The sequence below is a fragment of the Hyperolius riggenbachi genome, chromosome 3 (assembly GCF_040937935.1).
Source record: "Hyperolius riggenbachi isolate aHypRig1 chromosome 3, aHypRig1.pri, whole genome shotgun sequence".
Taxonomy (NCBI): Eukaryota; Metazoa; Chordata; class Amphibia; order Anura; family Hyperoliidae; genus Hyperolius; species Hyperolius riggenbachi.
The window spans coordinates 428683316-428704551 of NC_090648.1; the positions used below are offsets into that span (position 1 = coordinate 428683316).

General features: G+C 43.4%; 1 protein-coding gene across 2 annotated transcripts in view; it reads left to right on the top strand.

The window, feature by feature from the left end:
* Positions 1-21236, top strand: part of IPO8 (importin 8) — a 55139-nt gene that overhangs the window by 22074 nt on the left and 11829 nt on the right. Inside the window, exons 15-22 of one of the 2 annotated variants that reach the window (XM_068277603.1) lie at positions 1862-2022; positions 2780-2905; positions 2980-3046; positions 12921-13046; positions 13772-13869; positions 16481-16576; positions 16723-16943; positions 18775-18980. In XM_068277603.1, coding sequence (XP_068133704.1) covers positions 1862-2022; positions 2780-2905; positions 2980-3046; positions 12921-13046; positions 13772-13869; positions 16481-16576; positions 16723-16943; positions 18775-18980 — 1101 coding nt within the window. The remainder of the gene's footprint in view (positions 1-1861; positions 2023-2779; positions 2906-2979; positions 3047-12920; positions 13047-13771; positions 13870-16480; positions 16577-16722; positions 16944-18774; positions 18981-21236) is intronic. The other variant, XM_068277604.1, reaches the window with a different exon arrangement.

Consider the following 21236-nt stretch of genomic DNA (forward strand, 5'->3'; position numbering starts at 1 on the left):
CTGCACACTAGTAGGTGGAAGTTGGGGGAGAGATTGAGCTGCTTCTGTCATGGCAACTGAAAGTACAGGCACTGAGCCGCCGCAAACCACTGCTGCACTGAGTGGTAGCGGGGAATGCAGGGCTGACTGAAGAGGGGGATGAAAATTGCCGCTACGGTGATCACACAATCATCATTTCCGTGATCACGATTTTGATCCAAAAACGGTTTATTGTTCAGGCCTAGTACTTAGTCCAATGAACATATGTGTGTCGCTGGATGTCCTGATTGCACAGTGTGTTGAACTGCTCATGTATCTATGCTCCCCATTTTGTACTATGTACAGCACTACGGAAGATGTTTGTGCCATATAAATAAAAGCTCTAGTGCTCTGCATGGTGCCCTTTGAACCAGAACTATATACACATTTTTTTACATAGGTCTGTGGCAACTAATCAAGAATCCGAACTTCCTGTTTTTATCATAGAAGCATTGCCACTGCTGGCACTTCCAATCAGTGCAGGGATTGTAGTGAGAGTATATGCTGGTATGCTTCGAGCAGTGTGCTCTGGGGTAGAGGAGATGTGTCTAAAGTATAGGTAGCAACAGATCCCAGCACTGCTGAATGGAGAAGTAATGGTTGTCCTTTTATTGAGACATCCAAAAAGTGTGAATCTAATTGTAATCAGTAAAGCGGATGTACCCGCATGAGTGGGTAGTTGGTGAAAAGGGGGAAGCCTTTCATTTTGTGCCATTCAGAGCTTTTTCAGAGGCTAATTTTTTTTTGCTGCTATTGCATGCCGGTACATCGCTTTATTTATTTTAATTGCATTCTCACTTGTTTGATGTCTCAATGAAAGGACAACCATTACTTCACTTTACAGTAGAGCTGGGAACTGCTGCTACCTATACTGTTTGTTTGTTGCCCCCTTCTTCTTGTGTAAACAGTGTTCTCTCAGACATGCTTGGAGGCAAACTTTAAAGCGAACCTGAACTCAGAACTTTCACTCTACTGCAAAAGATAAGTAACATCAGAATAACCTTTAGAGAAAACAAGGAACACCAAGAGCCCCAATAGTGTAATATGTACTGGTAAATGGTTACTAGATAGAGTAAATATTAATACTCACAAACCAGGGTTATCATTAGGCAACCACTGTAAAGGCAGGTGGGGAGATTTTCCTGACCCCACTCAGGAATAAGAAGTCATCTCTGTAGATGAGAAAAAGGATTTCAACCCTCCACCCAGGGTGGACTCAATATTATGCAGGAAAACAGAGGCGCCAAGAGGATAGAAGGAAGCTAAATGAGCTTAAAAACCAAATTCTTGGTAAATGGAGGAGGCAGTGGTGGACTTACCTCCTCCAAGTAGACACACAACGACTGTAGTAAAGACAGTCAATAGATTTTATTTATGAACTCCAAATATGCAACGCGTTTCGCACGTTTGATCCCGCTTCGTCAGGCAATAACAACGGAGCAATAGCATATTCGGTCAGTAGAAGAGCCAGGCACCTCTGTTTAGAGAAAACAGTTTTTCATTACAACTTACAGAACTTCCATAGAGACGTTGCAGTGTGGTTTCTTCCTGCTTTGCTGGGAGCATAGAGAGGGTTAACCTCCTGCATTTACATATTAGCTCAGAATTATTCAGTCAGCAGAGAGCTGATTAATTGCAGATAAGGGAGAATTAGACAGTCTGTTCTATATAAAGACACACATGGTGGATTTCTGTTTTTTTTTTTTTTTAGTGGCCAGCTAAGTTAGATGGCAATGTACATTAGTTAAACAATGTTTTTAGGTATACAGAATATGAGGCAATATCAAGTGAAGGGAAGCTGTCTGTTCAGGTTTGGTTCATCTTCAATGTCTGTGTCCCACAGCTAAGGAGTACATGCAGCCGTACATCCGTCCAGTCATGCAGGAGCTGCTGCACATCATGCGGGAAACGGAAAATGATGACTTGACCAACGTCATCCAGAAGATGATCTGCGAGTACAGCCAGGAAGTGGCCCCCATTGCTGTGGACATGACCAGGCATCTGGTGAGTGGTGGTCAGGAATTCTGATATGTCTGTGCAGGATTGCCATAAAACTTGCTCACCACATTAAGGTAGCCATACACTGGTCGATTTGCCATCAGATTCGACCAACAGATAGATCCCTCTCTGATCGAATCTGATCAGAGAGGGATCGTATGGCCACCTTTACTGCAAATAGATTGTGAACCGATTTCAGCCTGAAACCGTTCACAATCGGTGGTGGTGGTGGTGCTGCCGCCGCCGCTCTATTCTCCCCCCCACATACATTACCTGCTCCGCCGGCGCGAGTCCCGCTGTCACTGCTGACTTCTCCACTCTGGTCCGGCTGGTCTCCGGCATGCTTAACTTCTTCCTGCCCGGCAGGAAGTTTTAACAGTAGAGCGCCCTCTACTGTTTAAACTTCCTGCCGGGCAGGAAGAAGTGGAGCATGCCGGAGACCGGACCAGAGAGGAGAAGACAGCAGTGACAGCGGGACTCATGCTGGCAGAGCAGGTAATGTATACCCACTGCATTGCGTCGGTCGTCGGGCATTCGAACGCCGCTATCGACGCACTCCCGACCCGCCGGCGACCGAGAAAAACGTTCCGCTTGGATGGGTTGACGGGAACGATTGATTTCGGACGGAAATCGATCGTTCTGTCAGCGGTATGCGCGGCGATTTCACAGCCATTTCGATCACTGTGATTGAAACGGCTGTATATCGGTGGGAAAATCGTTAGGTGTATGGGCCCCCTAACTGCTCTGTATGTTCTCACTGTAGGCGGAGATCTTTATCAAAGTTCTGCAGAGCGATGAGTATGAGGAGGTGGAAGACAAGACAGTCATGGCTATGGGGATCCTCCATACCATTGATATTGTGCTGACTGTTGTGGAAGACCATAAAGAGGTGCGCAACCTTAGTGCCTTCACTGCTGCTCCCCTCTCTTCCTTCCCTTGTTTGATTCTGTATCTATCTTCTAGGTAAAGCAGCAGCTGGAGGACATCTGTCTGCAGATTCTTGGCCTTGTTCTCCAAAAACACATTATAGGTATGAAGGCTAGGTTTTCTGTAATCTTTCCCACCCTCTGCCTTACCCAACTTCCAAAAATAAACACCATACTTACATCTTTTTTAAAGAGGAGCTGTCAACCATACTATCTCAGGAAAAAAAACCTCACACATATAAGTAGATAAATACTTGCTCTACTTAACATATGTATTGCACTGTCCTCGTTTTGATTTTAGTGATTTTTCTACAGTAAAAACAGAGAAAATCCTTCTTGGCTTTTCCCATTTTAAGTGTGGCTATTTTGAAGCCAATCCTGATGTCATTTCCTGCTCTACTCTCCTCTGCCTGATTTGCCCACCCTTCACTATAGAAAGTGCATTGTCTCAGCATGAGAAATATTGGCCAATCGGAGAGGAAGGGACGTGTGGGAGGGGAAAACAGGAGGGAAAGAGGCTTCAGCCAATCAGGCTGCATTAGACACTGAAGCGAAAAAAAAATTATGATATTATGATTTGCATGTGTAGTACAGTTAAAAAAATAAAACATTAAGATCAGATACATCAGTCTAATTGTTTCCAGTACAGGAAGAGTTAAGAAACTCCAGTTATCTCTATGCAAAAAAGCCATTAAGCTCTGCGACTTTCAAAGTCGTGGAGAGGGCTGTCTTCTGACTTTTATTATCTCAACTGTAAGTAAACAAATGTATTTTTTTCCATTAACCCTCCAGGACAGGTATACATCGAGATCTGGCCCCTCCCAGGAAACAGGAAACATCCACAAGCCTCTCTATAAGTAAAAAGATTTGTCAGGTATCCGGCAGTATGGATGTTTCCTGTCCAGGGACAGGTCTCTCTATACCTGCGCTGCAGTCCTGGAGAGCTTGGGGGGCTAAGGGCTGTTGGTGCGGCGGAGGCATGTCCAGGAGCATTAGGTTTGTTATCCTGTGTTGTCCGCTTACCTCTCCATATTGCCTTTGTGGATGGTCTGAAAGGAGAGAGGGCTGCTGCAGCTTCTTACTGGCAGGCGCCGCCGGCTGGAATGGCGACTGCACGCTATGCGGAAAGCGGAGGCTGAGTGGGGCATAGCGTGCCATAATCCAAGATGGCGTCCGGAGTACTTCCGGTTCCGGTGTCGTCACTTCCGCCCGCCGGATAGAAGAGTGGGCAGCGTCCCCAGCGTCTCTGCACTCGTGCAGGACGCAAAATGGAGACACAGTCGGCGTCTGCTCTGAGCGTGGGCCAGCAGGCTGCTCAGGAGGAATCCAAGACGCAAGAGCCAAAGCCGGATACTAAGGTATCATTTATACACATACAAACAGTTGTTTATGTGAAGGCTTCTGTGGTGGCTCTTTGCTAGTACTGTGTTTTTGGGGATTTGGCTGGTGACATAGCTTTCGGTGGGAAGTTGCTCACATGGTTGTGTGTTTTGAAAATAGGCTAAGGCTGTTTTCAATAGTGGTACTTTATCTGTTTTTCAGAGCGCTGCAGCTTCATCTTCAGCTTCAACTGCTACAACTGTTACCACTGCTACTGAAGCATCAGAAGCTGTTAGGCCTAAAAAACGCTGTCCTTCTTGTAATGTGAAGCTGCCAGTGCATTGGAATAAGCTATTATGTCAGCAATGTTCTACTAGAGTTTTGAATGAAGAATCTGCTGTGGCTTATAAAGATTTTTTGAGAATGGTCCGCAAAGAAATGTCAGAATCTATGAAGGTCTTTAGAGAATCCATGTCTGCTCAAGCTGTTATTAATCAACCACCTGTACAAATGCCGACTGGTTCTGGAACTGTACCTTCTGCTGCTCCTGCTGCGCAGCCGGTTATACAGCAACCTGTGGTCATTGCTCAGTGTCCTATTGTTATAGACACAAGCCCGCAACAATTTCCGACTGGTTATCCTATAGATCAAACGGCTATACCTACTGGGAAATCTACTGATGTCTCTATAGGAGAGACATTACCTTCGGAGACACATAAGAAAGCAACTGCAAAAACGGATCGTCCTGTTTTATCAGATTCTGAACCAGAAGAATACTCAGATGAGATTTCTGAGTGTGATTCTGAGGAAGAATTATCAGAGAAAGATCAGGATAAACCGTCTAAATTTAGGTTCTGTGCCAGCGAGACAGATGAGTTATTAAAGGCAATCTATGATTCATTAGGGTTAAAAGATGAAACGCCTTCATCAGTATCTACACATGATGCATTGTACGCAGGAATGGAGGGGGAGAAACCAATGGTTTTCCCTGTACATTCATCAACTAAGCAATTGATTGATAGCCAGTGGAGAAACCCGGATAGGAAAGTGTTTTTATCTAGGGGGTTTAAAAGGAGATTCCCTTTTGCAGAGGAAGACTGTAAGCTGTGGGACAAATGTCCTAAGCTGGATGCGGCCTTTTCACAGGTACAAAAGGAAAATGAGTTATCCTTTGAGGATTTAGGTTTCCTTAAAGACCAATCAGATAAAAAGGCAGAGTTTGCTCTAAAAAAGACTTGGTCTGCTATATGTGCAAATTTCCGCCCAGCGGCTGCAACTACGTGTGTGGGCCGCACCTTAGATCTGTGGATGCATCAGGTAATGCGTCACATTAAGATGGGATCCAGTAAAGAAATAATCTTAAATTCCTTTACCGTGATGTTCAAAGCCATAAATTTTATTATTGACGCTGCAACAGAGTCCATTCGCCTTACAGCAAGGGCTGCAGCTTTGTCTAATGTAGCCAGGAGAAATATCTGGATCAAGACCTGGGAGGGTAGTAATATATCTAAAAACAAGTTATGTACTATTCCTTTTTCTGGTGATCTGTTGTTCGGTCCACAGTTGGATGAAATATTGGAACAAACATCAGACAGAAAGAAAGGGTTCCCCAGAAAGAGACCATTTAGACAGGGGAAGAAGTTTTTTCGTAAGAACCGTCAAGAAAATAAAGTCAAACCCCAAAATAGACGCAAGCCCTGGTCTTTTTCACGTGAGCAGAACAGACCAAACGCATTGTTTGGCAGTTCAGACCCCGCTGCTAAGAGACAGCAGTGACAGCGAACAGGCTGTGGGGGGAAGGTTGGGCGCCTTTTTCCCACAGTGGCAGAAATTCGCAACCAGCCCATTTATCCTCAATCTGGTCAAACTGGGGTACCACATAGTATTTCAGCAAAAACCCCCAGTGAAATTCAGTGTGACCAAAAATTTAAGGTCAGTCGAGGAACAGGCAGCCATGTCCTGCATTCTGCAAGACATGTTAACAAGGAAGGTAGTCACTTTGGTGCCAATCCTGGAGCAAAAGAGAGGATTTTATTCAAAGATATTCCTGGTAAAAAAAACGTCGGGAAAGTATCGACTAATTTTAAATCTCAAACCTCTGAACCCCTTTATAAAACATCAGAAGTTCAGAATGGAATCGATTTATTCTCTCAGAACGTTGCTAACAGCCAATTGTTTCATGCTCAGCATCGACTTGAAGGACGCCTATTGGCATGTCCCAATAGAAGCGAAATCTCAAAGATTTCTCCGGTTTGCGGTAAAAGAGGGTCCAATGATAACCCATTATCAGTTCCGCTGCCTCCCCTTTGGCATAAAGTCCGCTCCAAGAATTTTCACCAAGGTGATTGCCGAGCTAGTGTCCCACTTACACAAGAAGGGAATAATGATTGTTCCTTACTTGGACGACCTATTGATAATGTCAGATTCGAGACAAACATTATTACTACACAGGGAGATAGTTGTGAAGGAGCTTCAGCAAGCGGGATGGATTATAAGTCTGGAGAAATCACAATTAGAACCCACTCAGAAGATTCTCTTTCTAGGATTTATGATAGATTCAATAGAACAGAAAATGTTCCTACCAGAACAAAAAGTTGCGAAACTCGTGCAACAGACGGAAGATTTCAGGAAAAGCAATGTTATTTCGATCCGAAATGCAATGAGGCTGTTGGGGCTGTTAAACTCAGTAGCTCCAGCAGTGCAGTGGGCCATGAAACATGCACGTATACTGCAGTCCTGGGTGTTGAGAAATTGGGACAAGACAATCCAGTCTCTGGACCGATTGATAGAAATTCCGGAGACAGTGAAAGAGAGCTTAGAATGGTGGACAGTCCCCCACTCGTTATCTCAGGGCAGAGCTTGGCAGTTCCCTACACAAGTAATTCTGACTACGGATGGAAGTCTGTCAGGATGGGGGGCCCATGTGCAGGGTTTCAAAGTACAGGGTCTTTGGCAGCAGCATATGAGGAGTCAGTCCTCAAATTACAGGGAATTCATGGCGGTCAAGTTAGCCCTTATAGCAACTCAGCATTTGATAACGGCAAAGCATGTGCAGCTAAGGACAGACAACTCCACAGTCGTAGCCTACATAAATCGCCAAGGAGGAACGAGATCACACAAACTATTGACACTAGCTTTGGAAATCTTGAACATAGCAGAACAGACTCTGTTGTCGCTTACAGCAATTCATCTAAAGGGTTCTATGAATTTACTAGCAGATCTACTCAGTCGCAAACAGCTATCGAATATGGAGTGGCAATTGAACAACGATGTATACCAATGGATAACATCCGTTTGGGGAACTCCAGTCATAGATCTGTTCGCCAATCGAGAGAATACCAAATGTCGTCAGTTTTTCTCCCTGAACGCCAAAGACAATCCGACGGCAGTGGATGCTCTTTCTCAAACATGGGACTTCAGTCTGGCATTTGCATTCCCACCATTGAACCTTCTACCTCTGGTTTTGAGAAAGATTGCAGCATCCAAAGCGAAAGTAATTCTGGTCGCCCCGAATTGGCCGCGAAGATCATGGTATCCTCTGCTGCTGAAGTTAAAAGTAGCAGATCCATTACCTCTGCCTGTTCAGGACAATTTAGTATTAATTCAGAGGCAGCTGGTCTCAGACATCAACAAATGGAAGTTAACAGCTTGGTTACTGAGGAGCGGAGTCTAAAAAGCTATGGCCTATCAGACAAAGTGATAGACACACTCATTAAGAGTCGGAAGAGGAATACGAGGGCTATATATCTGAAGTATTGGAAGACATATAATTTATGGAAGGAACAATCAGGATTTAAGTCGAATGAGATTGCTACAGTATTAGAGTTTCTCCAGAGTGGAGTAGAGAAGAAATTGGCTCTAAGCACGATTAGAGTACAAATTTCAGCACTTTCTGTTTTTTTGGACAGACAATTGGCCACCCATCCTTTAATTGCTCGTTTTGTGAGATCAATAGAAAGGAATAGACCTATTGCGGTTAAACCATTTCCGAAGTGGGATTTATCCTTAGTACTGAAGGCATTAACTAGGCCTCCTTTTGATTCCCACAAAGAAATGGACTTGCGTTTGTTAACATTTAAAACTATTTTTTTTGATAGCAATTACCTCTGCAAGAAGAGTTAGTGAATTAGAGGCATTATCCTGTAGGAAACCCTATTGTATTTTTTATAAGGACAGAGTAGTCCTTAGAACAAGTTCAGAGTTTATTCCAAAGGTTGGAGATATTTTTTACAGATCTCAGGAAATTATACTGCCAACTTTCTATCCGATTCCGACAAATGACAAGGAAAAGGAACGACATTTATTACATGTGAGACAAATACTTAAAGATTATTTGGAAAGAGTGGAAAATTTAAGAAAGACTGAAGCATTATTTGTAAATTTCACAGGCAAATTAGTAGGGCAGAAAGCTTCAAAAAGAACGATAGCTAACTGGATTAAGTTATGCATTTTGGAAGCATATAAAATTATGGAGGTTGTACCCCCAAAGAATCTTAAAGCTCACTCTACGAGAGGGACAGCAACAACTTGGGCCTTCAGAGCTGATGCTTCTCCTCTGGAAATCTGTAAGGCAGCAACGTGGAAGAATTTGGGAACGTTTATGCGGCACTACAGACTAGATCGGATATCTTCATCAGACCAAGACTTTGGAAGGAAAGTCTTACATGCGGTCAGCCCACCCTAAGGTTAGTGTTTTCTTGAGTATCATCTCGATGTATACCTGTCCTGGAGGGTTAATGGAAAAAACTAAACATTAGCTTACCTGGTAATTTTATTTTAGGTAACCCTCCAGGACAGGTGGGGTAACCCACCCGTATTGTTCATAAGCTATGTATATATTGTTTATGTATATATGAAGATATGTTAATTTTGTGCACTATGAAAGAGGTTGGCAAGTGTTAATAGTAATAATAATAATAATTATGTGTATTTGTAATACGCTATTGGTTAGGTGTCAGGAGTTGAGACCTGTTGGTAGTTGTTTCTTGGTTATATACTGCCGGATACCTGACAAATCTTTTTACTTATAGAGAGGCTTGTGGATGTTTCCTGTTTCCTGGGAGGGGCCAGATCTCGATGTATACCTGTCCTGGAGGGTTACCTAAAATAAAATTACCAGGTAAGCTAATGTTTAGTTTTCTCTGCCAGAGGAGAGGTCATTAGTTCACAAACTGCTCTGAAAGAATAATTTTGAATGCTGAGTGTTGTGTAATCTGCACATGTTATAGAATGATGCAATGTTAGAAAAAACACTATATACCTGAAAATAAAAATATGAGAATATTTTCTTTGCTGCTAATCTTCTAGTAATTATTCATAGTACACAACCATTTCATTATATCATATATTTTTATTCGCTTCAGTGTCTCTTTAAGTCTGAGGGGAAATACAGAAGCAAAAAAAAGGACAACCCAGCATGCCCAGCAACTTATGCCTGACATTTACACTTTAAAGTTCCACTATTCTATCTGCTTTTTCCATCTTGCTGCCCAGGGTATTTTGAAATGGGCTAACACCAGCAGTGCTGTATGCGCAGCCTGCTCTCAGAGGGAGGAGGGGCTTCACATTCTGCCACTCCTTATTGCTGTTCTCAGTGGTAGCAATGTACCAAAGTAGCAGTCCCAGTTTAACATAGAAAAAACAAACACTGAATTGAGATGTACATTCTACAAGACAATTTGCAAACGTTATATCATACTCATGGGGGGAGGGGGTGGCAGGCGTTACTAGCTTTCAGAGGGCTGCTCCCTAGCCGCCCCGTGTCTTTATGCACTGCTCCATCTTCTCCAGGGTGACACCACAGCTGCAACAGTTTGAATCACCGACGGCTATTTGACGCTATCTCGGGCCCACTGCGATTCATGCTAATAGATGTAGTCATTTGATGTCAGTCACTATAGAGCACGTGTCACAATTGCTCTAAACCTGCAGCTGAACTCTGGTCCCCTACCTTTTGTGTCCCTACCTCTCCCTCTAGATTGTAAGCCTTTGGGCAGGGTCCTCCTCCTTTTGTGTCCTACCTCCATTACTGTGCACCCATGCTATGCATTTGAGTGAACCTAACTTGCCTAATCTCCATGTTCCCATCCAGTGACTAAGCATTACCTTATGCTCATATTGTGCTGCGTGATCTGGTTTTCTTGTATTCCTGTATTGCTGTATGTCACCCCTAAATATTGTCTGTAACCTAAATTAATGTCCAGCGCTGCATAATATGTTGGTGCTTTATAAATACAATAAATAAATAAATAAATAATAAACGTGTCAACTCCAGGCCTGGAGGGCCAGATCCATGCCAGTGTTTAGGATGGACTGAGAAAGAAAGGAATGTGTTCTACCCGATGGACCACACCTTTCCTGATTCAGACCCATCAATTCATTTGAGCTGTATCAAAAATGTGTCAGGATCTCGGACCTCGTAGGACCGGTTTGATATACCTGCTATGGAGTGTGCAGAGACTATAATCTATTAATAATTTATACGAATTTGCATATCTAGAGCAAAAGCAACAGAAAAAAATCTCACATGCACCAGACGTATCAAGTTAATAAATTATTTCAACTTTATTAAAGGGGTACTACGACGAAAAATTGTAAAATGTAAAATATGTGCAAACATAGACAGATAAGTACGTTTTTCCCAGAGTAAAATGAGCCATAAATGACTTTTCTCCTATATTGCTGTCACTTACAGTAGGTAGTAGTAATCTGACAGAAGTGACAGGTTTTGGACTAGTCTATCTCTTCATGGGGGGATTCTCAGGGATTTATTTATTTTCAAAAGCACTTAGTGAATGGCAGTTGCTCTGTCTAACTGCCAAAAAACTGTGTAGGGAGCAGGGAAGCTGGCCAGCATCATTGTTTAAATCCTTTTTAGGGAATATCTTCATAAAGAACGGAAGCCTTGCTGAGAATCCCCTATGAAGAGATGGACTAGTCCAAAACCTGTCACTTCTGTCAGATTTCTACTACCTACTGTAAGTGACAGCAACATCGGAGAAAAGTAATTTATGGCTCCTTTTACTCTGGAAAAAACGTACTTCTTATTTGTCTATGTTTGCACATATTTAAAATTTTACAATTTTTCGCTGTAGTGCCCCTTTAATCCAATATATTTCCATTACATATAAGACAAAAAACCCACAATGGGGAAACAAACCACAGAAAAGGGAACACAAGTTAAAAATCCCCCAATAATATGTGTGGGGATTGGTGGCTGCATCTGGAGTAAATTGTAAGGGGGGGGGATATGTTTCATGATATAACAATATATATAATCATATAGAAAGCTCAGGAAATAGGCGTAAAAATACAAGTGTAAATAGCAGTACTAAAGTGCTTGGGTGTACAATCTATAGAGCACAAGTAGAGGAAGCAAGACCATATAAGCATAATATATCCACAATAAGGTACTTGTAAAATGATCAATAATAAAGTGCTACCAGTGCATAAACGTACACAGCGCTGATAAGTCCAGCAATCCTCAATATCCTATCTAACCACAACAGTAAGGCTCCAGTGTAACAGTCTTATAAGCATCCGAGCACTATAATGTGGTACAGTGAGAATAGAAGACCGCCATATTACCTGTTCACTACCTCACTCCACAATGCCGCAGCTGCCATGAGAGTTTGGTCCTACACGTGTGTCGCCGGAATACCCGGCTTCCTCAGAGACCACTGGACAGGAGATGTACTGTACTGACATCAAAGGACTACATGTCCTGGCATGAATTACAGCAGCCAACAGCGTGCGACAGCATTGCAGGCACTTTGGGTCTCCCTGGAGAAGATGCTTTAAAACACGTGTCTAGGGAGCAGCCCTCTGAAGGTTAGTGCCTGCCACAGTTCGCTCTATTTACAAACCTCCCTAAGGAGGAGGTTCTTTTTTTATATTTTATCCCTAAGATGCTTAGTTGCCTTGGAGTAAACAAGAAAGATCTCCCATGATGCGTCACTACTGAATGATCCCTTTGTGCCCTCAAAAGCCAGACACACATCTGGAACCACAGGAGTGAAGTATGCCTATGACCTATTCATTTTACAGAGCCATACTAATCCAACTTGCGTATAGCTGTTGTGGAGTGATTGCTCCTCCTCAGTGCAAGGCATGGATTAATGTGTCTCTGTGAGGTGGGGCTTGGCAGCGAAGTAGTACAGAGTACCCAGACAGTTCATGGTGACCCAGAACCACTAGGATATTGATAGGTGCTCAGGTGGACCAAAAAGTCCTCTTACTAATACGTTGTCTTTTCTGCGTAGTCATTTCGAGTTTATACATGTTTATGCAAATTTTGTATGGAAACGTATGCAGCTTGAAAATGGACCAATTGGATTATACCTTAGCACAGTTCGATTGATACATTTTCGAGGTGCATATATTTGATTACAAGATCTGCATAATCTTGTATGAATTCGGAACGATTTGCACTGACCATCCTGACTGAGATCTGCTCTCTGTTGTTGCCTCTCACCTCTTTCCTTGAGCTAAATATTTCTGTTCAGGAAACTGCAACTAAAATGTCATATGAACAAAATTTCCAAAGGATTTTTAAGATGCTGGGTAATCATGTGTTAAATGCTGACACTATTATGATGTAAGCATTTATATGAATATGTAGTTTAATTGCCTTGACTGAAATTTTGTTTCTTTCTACAGAGTTCTATGAGGAGATCTTGTCACTAGCGTATAGCCTCACCAATCAGACTATCTCCCCGCAAATGTGGCAGCTACTGGAGATCCTGTTTGATGTGTTTCAGAAGGACTGCTATGAATACTTTACAGGTTTATTTTTCTTTTATCTTCCCCAAGATGTTGTGATGAACTGATAGCTTTAGGTTGTCCAGTGCAGTCACTACAGAAGTTCTCCTTCCTGTATTTCACATAGCCCTTGCTTGTTGTGGCTGTGCATTTACCCTATCTAGTGGTGATTTTCCAGAATGCATCTGAGCCATGCTCTGTAAGGTAAGTACACATGCTAGAGAAGGCCCGCCGATAGGGAGCTGCATTCTCCTCCTCTCCCCTTCTCCCTCCTGCCAATCTTTAAACTATACATGCAGAGCACGCACAAGAAATAATGTTGCCCAAACACTCTTTTCAGGGTTGATCTCCATGGCCACGGCGGTGTCATGTGACCTGCTGTCATTACGTACCAGCGCGTGCCATCGCCATGGAGATCGCCGCTGGAACAAGTGATTGTGGGTGAGTTACACCCAAGCACTTCTTGGCCAGACAAGTCCGGAGGGAGGGAGCGAGAAGGCGCTCATTAAATAGGAATGCGGCCCAATTGCAGAAAATAGTTTTCCCAACTCTGTGCTAGAGCCTTCTCTGCTGAGGTTGCCTCATCAAGAACTTAGCGTGTGTGCAGCCAGCCCAATGCATCACCTTAGGATGGCTGGATAGTCTCAGTCAAGTGCATTGTTCCCCTCCTTACCTTACCCACCGTAATTCCTTCCATTGTGCAGGTGTTTGTTTTGTCTTTGCCTGATTACTACTTTTTCTGTCCTTAGATATGATGCCACTGCTTCATAACTACATTACTGTGGATACCAACACTCTGCTGTCCAACCCCAAACGCCTAGAGATTATTTACACCATGTGTAAAAAGGTGAGAGACACAGCCATATCTGGTCAACTTCTTTCTACATATACATAATAAATGTCAGTTTTTAAAGGAAACCAGAGACTTAAAACAATAATGATATATAGTCCCACACCCTCTGGAAATGAAATGACTATTTGCTATGTAGAATGTGTCAGCAGGCCTTATGACCTGATCTGGCTGCTTTGAGGGGCAATCGTATGGTAAATCTATTAACAGAACAAATAATGTGAGGGAAGCATTTGCCCCGTTTAGGCCTCGTATACACAAACAAGGACTTTAGTCCGGTAGGGATTGGAACTTGATCCCTCAGAGGGCCAAAGCTGTACAGATGCACCATTAGCCTAGTGGCATTTAAGAAGGGACCAAACGTGGCATATAATGAAGCAGCTTCTGGCGGGGTGGGTGAACAGAAGAACACTGCGTTGGGAGGTAGCTCTGGTGTTGGGCGTTGTGAAGGATTTGGCATGCAGGATCTTTAGGTGACATGGGGGGGGGGGGGCGTAGGCTGGCTTATGGTACAAACACTAAATTTATCACCTGGTGGGGGGGCGGATATATACTCGTGCTAAATTATCACCTTAACCAGTCTTTATCACCCGCCCTGGAGAAGTTTAGTCTAGTGTGTGCAATGTAGCTTTAAAAAGTACATGTCAAAGCAGGTACCTCAGGTTAAACAGTGCACAACTCTGGACGCTTTATCACCTGAAGAACTCGGGTATTTTGCAAAAGGTTGTCATGCTTTGTCTCTTTATATTATTTATTTATCAAAGTACCGAGTCAAACTAGGCATTGGCCATCATCTTTCCGAAGGGGTAAGGTGCCCATTGGTGATAGTCTTGATTGTCCAATCTTACCACTTCTATGTAATATGAGAGACTTCCTAAAATGGCCATTCAAAGTATAATCACTCAGTTTACCCTTCTACTATGTAGATTTGGTAAGATTGTACAATCAAGATTGTAACATTAGTGGGCCCCTTTACTGATAAAAAAAATTCTGAAGCACCTAGGAGTGAGAAGGGTCCGGTTTTCTCCTCAAGTTTTTGAAATGGTCAGCTTGTCAACCACAAACTGATGAGTTGGCAGCTACAGCATAGAATAGAATAAAGCTCTATAAATATTCCCTGCTCCTTGTTTTGTCTTCCTTCCTTTATGTTGTGGTAGAATCTCTTTTGCTTTTCTGGTTACCCCAGGCCTAGGGATGTTTCTGGGCACAATTGAGGAGCCACCACATCCCCTTTCCCACCCATGTGGTGGCACAAAGAAGCAGAATTTGTGTATTTTTGGCGATCCTCCAGTGGGTGTCTCCACCCTTTGCTGTCATGTCTGTCCCTGCTCTCTGCGAATGTCATGTCTCGACACTCGGAGATGGGTAAGCGTGTAATACAAAGAGGAAAACAGAGCGAGCAGATAAATATATCGAATTCCATTACCTTCTGCATTGAGGTAGTTTTGCAGCACTTGCTATGCGGGAAACATACATGGTGTCACATGATGGTCAGACCTAATGGAGGCAAATGTTATACAAAGTGTGAGGTGATTTTGTAAGGAAGCTAAGACATTATTGGTTAGGAAGGCTGGGAGGTGGGCTTCATTAGGTTGTATGGGGCAGGGAACCCAACATGTTTTGTTAAAGGGAACCTTAACTGAGAGGTATATGGATGTTTCCTTTTAAACAATACCGTTTGCCTGGCAGTCCTGCTGATCTCTTTAGCTCCAGTAGTGGCTGAATTACAGACCTGAAACAAGCATGCAGCTAATCCATTCTGACTTCAGTCAGAGCACCTGATCTGCATGCTTGTTCAGGGGCTCTGGCTGAAAATATAAGAGACACAGGATCAGCAGGAGAGTCCGGCAATTGGTATTAGTTTTAAAAGGAAAAATCCATATCCTTCTCAGTTTAGGTTCCCTTTAAGAGCACTGAATTATTCACTTATGAGCAGGGGCTTAACAATAGACCTTGCAAGGGATGCAACCACAGGGGGCCCCAGAAGCCGCAGGAGGCCCCGTGGGGGGAGAAGTTTATTTTCCCTTTCCAGAGAGACTGACAACTAAGGTCACAGAAAGGAAAAAAGATTTCTGCTCTGCACAATTGTTCTTATGACTGCATCTGCTCAGCCACGGATAAGGAATCATACAAAGTTTTGCAGACAAAGATTTTTAGACTGTCCCTATTCAGTGTTCCGCAGGGAATTGTGCACAACGCCCAGCCCCAACCTCTCTACCCCTCCCCAAGTGCTGTGTAATGATGCTGGAGAAGTCTGCAAAGCCAGTTCTGCTGCATCAGAGATCGAGTGAGTGTAATAAGCTTAGGCTGGGAGCACACTCATCTGTCTGTTTTCTGCACACCATGTGGGTCTTTATGTGTGAAAACACATTTTATCACAGAAGCTAATGTAATGATGGAGAAAATGCCTGCAGTGCTTCACTGCTGTCTGTTTTTATCTGCATGGGGAAAATGAGCACTAGCCAATTGAAGAACATTAGTTCTCAGTTTCTCTGCAGAAAGCGAGGTGAAGAGGGGGCCCCATCCAAAGTTTTGTAGAGGGGCCCAGTGATTTCTAGTTAGGCCCCTGCTTATGAGCAACCTATAATAATAAGCTGTGTCTGGACAGGTGCTGATGGGAGATGCTGGGGAGGATGCGGAGTGTCACGCAGCTAAGCTCCTAGAGGTCATCATCCTGCAGTGCAATGGACGAGGGATTGATCAGGTAAGTAAAACTAGGGCTTTGCTTGTCCATAGTGGAGCAGTATGTCTGTGATGTGCCCCTCCCCTTCTCATTTACTCCTCTCATCCTCATACAAGGAAATGGGCATATGTATTAATAACTATAAGTGTTTTCCTGTGTCCCCTCAGTGTATCCCGCTGTTTGTAGAAGCTGTGTTGGAACGGCTGACGCGAGGTGTGAAATCCAGCGAGTTACGCACCATGTGTCTGCAGGTGGCCATTGCAGCTCTGTATTATGACCCAGCTCTCCTCCTCAACACCCTGGAACAGATCCGCTTCCCGCACAGCTCAGAGCCAATCACAGCGCAGTTCATCAACCAGTGGTTGAATGACACAGACTGCTTCCTGGGGCAAGTAATGCAGCATCGCTCCACCACACAGCATAACTCAGCAGCTCATAGAGATCAACATATCTAATGAATCTCAGCTTTTGATTATTGGAATATTTTGTATAGCAGCATGGCGATAAGTTCGATGTGTGATTTGTGCAGCTGATGAATTCAGGCAGTCAGGACACAGAAACTGCCTCTGAAGGGATTTTCATGAATTTGAGCATTGAATAGATGTAACATTTGTAATTTTTTACCTGTCAAAGAAGTTTTGCCCTTCAAAAGTTAACCGTTGCAGGCATTTTCAACACACTCTGTAAAGCATCATATACATGGTAGAGGGCACTCAACCGAGGTTGCTGGTCAGGCCTATTTCACCAGAGAATCTAGTGTGTGTACAGGTGTCCTCCAAGGGGTCCCAAGGTAACTTAAAGTGGATCTGAGATAAACTTTTACTCATTGCATAATTGTGTTCCTTTCTTATAATTTATAGGGCATTCCTCAAGCCAAATACTTTTATGTTTTGATTTATTTATTGTATTTATAAAGCGCCAACATAAACTAAACAAGCCTCACCCACAGCTTTTTAGAGTGCCTTGGCACTGTAGCAAGGGTTTATGGGAGCTCAGTCTGGGCAGGAGGAGGAGGAGGTTACTAGCCATTGATTGCAGAGGGGAGGAGGAGAGGGGACTGAATTTACACACAGGCAAGCTGATAGCATCTCCAGCCCTCAGCCTTTGACAATGTAACAAACAGAACATGGCTGCTCTCGTATCACAGGAAGAAATAATTATAAACTGTTGAAGCTGTTTGCAGCTAGATATGCCGTGTAAACTATCTAAACTTTAGATACGATATATAGACAAGTTACTTGTTATAGTTAGTTTTTCATCTCGGATCCACTTTTAAGGATATCCGAGGCGATTAAAAAAAAAAATATCTTTACTTACCTGGTACTTCTTCTAGCCCATAGAAATAATTTGTGCCCCTCCCCGCTGCTCCGGTCTTCTCCCGGGTCCCACTGGCAGCCTCTGAAGTATCACCGACCCCCAGCGGGTTAGCGTATTCTGCGCAGGTGGCAGCGTCGTACTGCACAAGCGCAGTGCACGTTTGCACTCAGTGCAGAAGATTTGAACCCAGAGGCTGTCAGCGGGACCCGGGAGAAGACTGGAGGTGTGGTGAGGGACACACAGGTCCTCTAGGGGCTGGAAGAAACACAGGTAAGTAAAAGATAGTTTTGTGTTTTTTAATCGCCTTGGATATCCTTTAATGCTATAACTCTTGGCACACTCACATGCAAAAGCTTTCATGGAGATGAGTCATCCAGGAGCCACTGCTATCCCTATAGCTAAGTTAAAACCTGAGGTCTTCTCTACAAAAGAATACATTCTCTTGCATAGTCTATGCCACACAGAGGCTCCCCAGAATTCATGTGTGTCCTACCTCTGGTGCCATAACATGCCTAGTGTAAGCATTCAGTGCCTCAGCCTGTCAGGGTTCCTGGATTTGCATGAAAGAATGTGCACGTGAGTGTGCAAAGGGTTAACTGATTTTATGGATTTGATTGGCCTCACCCCCTTTTGGCACCTCTCATATAATATATTTAAATGTCATAACTTGAGGCGATACTGTAAGTCTGGATTCTGTTGTCCCCCTCCCCTCCCCGTTCAAATTATATCAGGTGGGGACTGCTGTACAGTTTTGTGCCATTGTTCAAAAGCACATAACCAGTACATACAATAAGAAGTATGAATCCGGATGATGTTTATTCATAATGGGTAAATTCAGCAGTTACAGCACCATGAAATGATCCCTGTGTGACGGTCATGTGACAGCGTGTGTTCTTCTGCAGGCTGCATGACAGGAAGATGTGCATCATCGGCCTCACTATCCTCATGGAGCTCCCAAACAGGCCGGCTGCCATCAACACTGTGTCCTCCCTCATCGTGCCTTCCATCCTCCTCCTCTTCCTGGGCCTGCGGCAAGTGTATGCAAACCGCGACCACCCCTCCCGGGGGACGTCGTCCCGCAATGCCAAGACTGACGCTGAGGAAAATGGTGAGAGCTGCCTATACAAAGGAGGCTTGTACTGTCAAACACAGGGAGACTGCCATTGCAGACAGAAGATGAGAAATATTCAATGGCAATCAGTTACATGGCCTCAGTTCACTAAGCTTTATCAAACACTTTATCGAACGTTTGATAATTTACCTCATGGGTAAAATCGAATTTTGAATTCACTAAGGTGTTAAAGATTTATTGAATGTTTTTATCGATAAAACGTTCAATAAATCCATAACACCTTAGTGAATTCAAAATCAGATTTTACCCATGAGGTAAATTATCAAAAGTTCGATAAAGTGTTTGATAAAGCTTAGTGAATTGAGGCGATGTCTTGTTTAGTCATAATCCGTGCTTTATATAGATTTTTTTACTAAATGATAATAAACTTCTATTAGCAGTTATCCCCTATCTGCTTCTTTAATGGTAACGTAAATGTCATCCCAGTGTCATTGTGTGAGGCTGGAGAGTGAGGCAGCGATCCAGTGCCATCTGAATAGCTTGTCACGTGCTGCACGTGTGGTCACTGTAATTATGGGTTTATGATGAGGAGGTTGCACCTCTGTCAACCTGACCAGAAGGGGGGGTGGGTTGATTTTCATCCCGATATTACTTTTCATCGATCGAACAGCTAAAAGCGTATTCAGTGCACCTTTAATCACTGTAATGACCTATAATAAGATTGCAGTGAATTATTCAGGATACCCACTTTTAGAGAGGAACTCAAGTGAAAATAATGTAATAAAAAAAAGTGCTTCATTTTTACAACAATTATGTATAAATGATTTAGTCAGTGTTTGCCCATTGTAAAATCTTTTAAATCCCTGATTTACATTCTGACATTTATCCCATGGTGACATTTTTACTGCAGGCAAGTGATGTAGCTGCTGCTTGCTTTTTTTGGCAGTGAAAACCACTGTAAACAGCTATTTCCCACAATGCAACAAGGTTCACAGACAGGAAAATGCCAGGAGTACCATGGTCCTCAGTTTCTTGTGGGAGGGGTTTCACCACAATATCAGCCATACAGCGCCCCCTAATGATCTGTTTGTGAAAAGGAATAGATTTCTCATGTAAAAGGGGGTTATCAGCTACTGATTGGGATGAAGTTCAATTCTTGGTCACGGTTTCTCTTTGTTATATATTCTAGTTTCAGCATCAGAAAAACTTGTTTAAGCTATATATTGCTGTATATTGGTATGTAGCTCTGCCCTCCCACTGTGGCTTAGACTAGGCTGTTTACTTTGCAGGATGATTTTGCATTATGTTTTGGGCAATTACATTTTGCGGTTCTTATTTTAGTGAACGAGAATCGTGACGCAATTGCCAGGAAAATGCTGCATGCATCGCATTTGCTATCGGCGACAATGGTAGGTGTAATGAAAACCGCGTTCCACCACTCCTGCGCTTCCGGCTTGAAAGAGGAAGCACGTCAGTGAGTAATGCAACACGGCTTTCGTTATACCTATCACGCATAATAGAATGCAGCTGGCCCGAAGACCTCTGGGTAAGTTGACCCCCCCCATCCCATGGTCACAGGTTAAGTCATTAGACTTCATTTGAATTTCGAATTCAAGTAGATTACTACTCGAAAGTCCATGCCTTGCTGCAATCGATGCAGTGAAACTAATCCCATAGGATTGCTTGTGCAGCAGCACTTTGCTGACTGCCAGCACTGCTTGTGACACTACCAATGCATGAAAGATCAGCAGGGATGCCAGGCAACTGGTATTGTTATAAAAAGGAATACATATGGCAGCCTCCATGTCCCACTCAGTTCAGTAGTCCTTTAAAGGTCAAATGTGTGCAATCCATGATTGTCTTGAAGGGCGAACCTTTCTCATAATATGTGGTGGCAGCTATTCATAACTTTCTCAGTTGATTCTGCTGCACTGATGGCTCCTCTCGGCTGTGGATGCCCATTTGGATTCTTTGAAATTGAACTTGGAAATCGGAAATCCAATTTACCGCACTCTGTAATTTTAGCCCAATCACAGAGCTCCGAAGCATTGGACCAATCTGGTAATGTAGAATCTTTCAGTGAAAATTGGATTACCGTGGTAACTTTAGACCAGTGTCCTGGAAAAGTGTTGTCCAGCGAGCTGGGAAATATCTGTGCATGCCATGGGGACATGGGGATATTTTAACCTCATTACTCACTTGTGTGCACGCACGCACGCACGCACGCACGCACGCACGCACGCACGCACGCACACACACACACACACACACACACACACACACACACACTCT